This window comes from Acanthisitta chloris, unplaced genomic scaffold (genome assembly GCF_000695815.1).
Source record: "Acanthisitta chloris isolate BGI_N310 unplaced genomic scaffold, ASM69581v1 scaffold8039, whole genome shotgun sequence".
Taxonomy (NCBI): Eukaryota; Metazoa; Chordata; class Aves; order Passeriformes; family Acanthisittidae; genus Acanthisitta; species Acanthisitta chloris.
In genome coordinates this window covers 12,502-14,706 of record NW_008691914.1, presented here as the reverse complement: position 1 = coordinate 14,706, position 2,205 = coordinate 12,502, and the positions used below count along the sequence as shown (strand labels likewise).

Here is a 2,205-nt window from a genome sequence, read left to right as displayed (position 1 = left end):
TGCTGTTGGGGCCCATCTTTGGAGCTGAGGGTGGTGGTACCTCGGTCTCTGTGGTGATGGCTCAGACCCCACGTGATGTCACCTTATTCCTTGTGTGTATGGTGTCATCTCTGTCTACACGTGGTGGCACCTCAGTCCCCCTCACCTCCTCCCCCCCGTGGCACCCGAGTCTCTGTGGTGATGCTTATATCCCCACGTGTTGGCATCTCAGTCTGTGCGTGGTAGCACCTGAGTCCCCATGTGGTGATGGTTCTGTCCCCATTTGGTGACATCTGTGTCTCTGCATGGTGATGGCTCAGCCCCCATGTGCTGGTAGCTCAGTCCCTGTGTGGTGGCGCTTCTGTGCCCACGTGATGTCATGGTTCAGTTTCTGCCTGCATGGTGATCCCCATTCCCCCCATGGTGTTCCCTCAGTCCTGCAGGGATGTGGCTGCACATCATGACCCCATTCCCCCCTGGTGATACTCCTGTCCTCATGGTGACTCCATTCCCCTGGTCCCCAGGGATATGGCTGCACTTAATGACTTTCATCCCTAGCATGATGGCCCCTGGTGACCTTGTCCATGTCCCCAGGGTTGAGGCTGCACTTCCCTGTGCTGGTGCGAGGCCTCACGGCGCAGTCAGCAGCTAAGGCCCAGCTGGGGCTGGGGCACAGCTACTCCCGGGCCAAGGTCAAGTTCAACGTGAACCGCGTGGACAACATGATCATCCAGTCCATCAGCCTCCTGGACCAGCTGGACAAGGATATCAACACCTTCTCCATGCGCGTGCGGTGAGCTGAGGGGGTGAGGGCAAGTTAGGGTCGCCCCACGCTTACCACAGGTGGGACTGGGGAGGTTTGGGGGGCTCTAGGGCAGTCGGGGTCTCCCCATGCTTACCACAGGCAGCTGCTGCTCCAGCTGTGTGTACAGACCGGGGAGGGACAGCAACATCCCAGGGCCACCAGCCAGGACACGGAGTCATGGCTGGGGACCCAGGGGGACACACAGGCCATGGAGGGACACATGGGGCCGTGGTGGAGTACCTGGTGGGACACACAGGCCCACAGTAGGGGACTTGGCGGAGAATCTATAGAGCTGTGGTAAGGGGGTCTGGAGGGACATGCAGAGCTGTGGTGGGGGATCCAGGGGGAATACACAGTCGGTACTGTGGCAGAGGATGTGGGAAGGAACATGGAGCCACATTGGGGGATCTGGGGGAACACACGGTGCCATGGTTGGGGACTTGGGGGGACACAGAGCGAGGTCAGCACTGACCCTGTCCCTGTGCCCTTAGAGAGTGGTATGGGTACCACTTCCCTGAGTTGATCAAGATTGTCCCCGAGAACTCCATGTACTGCCGAGTGGCCAAGTTTATCGGGAACCGGCGGGAGCTGAGCCAGGACAGCCTGGAGGGCCTGGAGGAGATCGTCATGGACAGCGCCAAGGCCCAGGCCATCCTCGAGGCCTCACGCTCATCCATGGGTGAGGGGCTGGGGGAACACAGCTGGGTGCTCAGTGCTGCTTTGGGAGGACTTGAGGGGGGCACAGCTGTATGGTCAGTGTTGCTCCAGGGGGTTGGGGGGCTCCCGTCTGTGGTCAGTGCCACTGCTCACTTCCTGCCTTCCTGCAGGGATGGACATCTCCCCCCTGGATCTCATCAACATCGAGAGCTTCTCCCGCCGCGTTATCTCGCTGTCAGAGTACCGTAAGGGGCTGCAGGAGTATCTGCGCTCCAAGATGAGCCAGGTGGCACCCAGCCTCTCGGCCCTCATCGGGGAGGTGGTGAGTGTCCACGGGGACCCCATGGCCGTGGAGATGATGTCAGAAGTGAATCTGTCAATCCACTGAGCTGTGCTGCTGACGCCTCACTGCTGATCCCCGGCCTGAGGGGGCTGTGTGTGCCGCGGGTGGCTCTGTATGACCTGGGAGGGCTGTGTGTGCCCTAGGGGCACTGTGGGGTTACTCTCTGGGTGCCCTGGGGATGGTCCCTGGGGGGTGGAGAAGCCCTACCCCCGCTCTGCCCCCCAGGTGGGTGCTCGCCTGATCTCCCACGCCGGCAGCCTGACCAACCTGGCCAAGTACCCTGCGTCCACGGTGCAGATCCTGGGGGCCGAGAAGGCTCTCTTCGGGTACCGCTGCAGGTGGTCACAGTGATGGCAGGGCCTGGGCCACCAGCTGTGACACGCTGGCCCAGCGAGGGTGACCAGCTGGCCCCAGTGCTGAG

General features: G+C 61.6%; 1 protein-coding gene across 1 annotated transcript in view; it reads left to right on the top strand.

Moving 5' to 3' along the window:
* Positions 1 to 573: 573 nt before the first annotated feature.
* NOP56 (NOP56 ribonucleoprotein) overlaps positions 574 to 2,205 on the top strand; it is a gene marked incomplete at its 5' end in the record, with an annotated part of 3,612 nt that continues 1,980 nt past the window's right edge. The window contains 4 exons of the mRNA XM_009082418.1: positions 574 to 772; positions 1,276 to 1,463; positions 1,612 to 1,763; positions 2,010 to 2,110. Of these exons, the coding sequence (XP_009080666.1) occupies positions 574 to 772; positions 1,276 to 1,463; positions 1,612 to 1,763; positions 2,010 to 2,110 (640 nt within the window). The remainder of the gene's footprint in view (positions 773 to 1,275; positions 1,464 to 1,611; positions 1,764 to 2,009; positions 2,111 to 2,205) is intronic.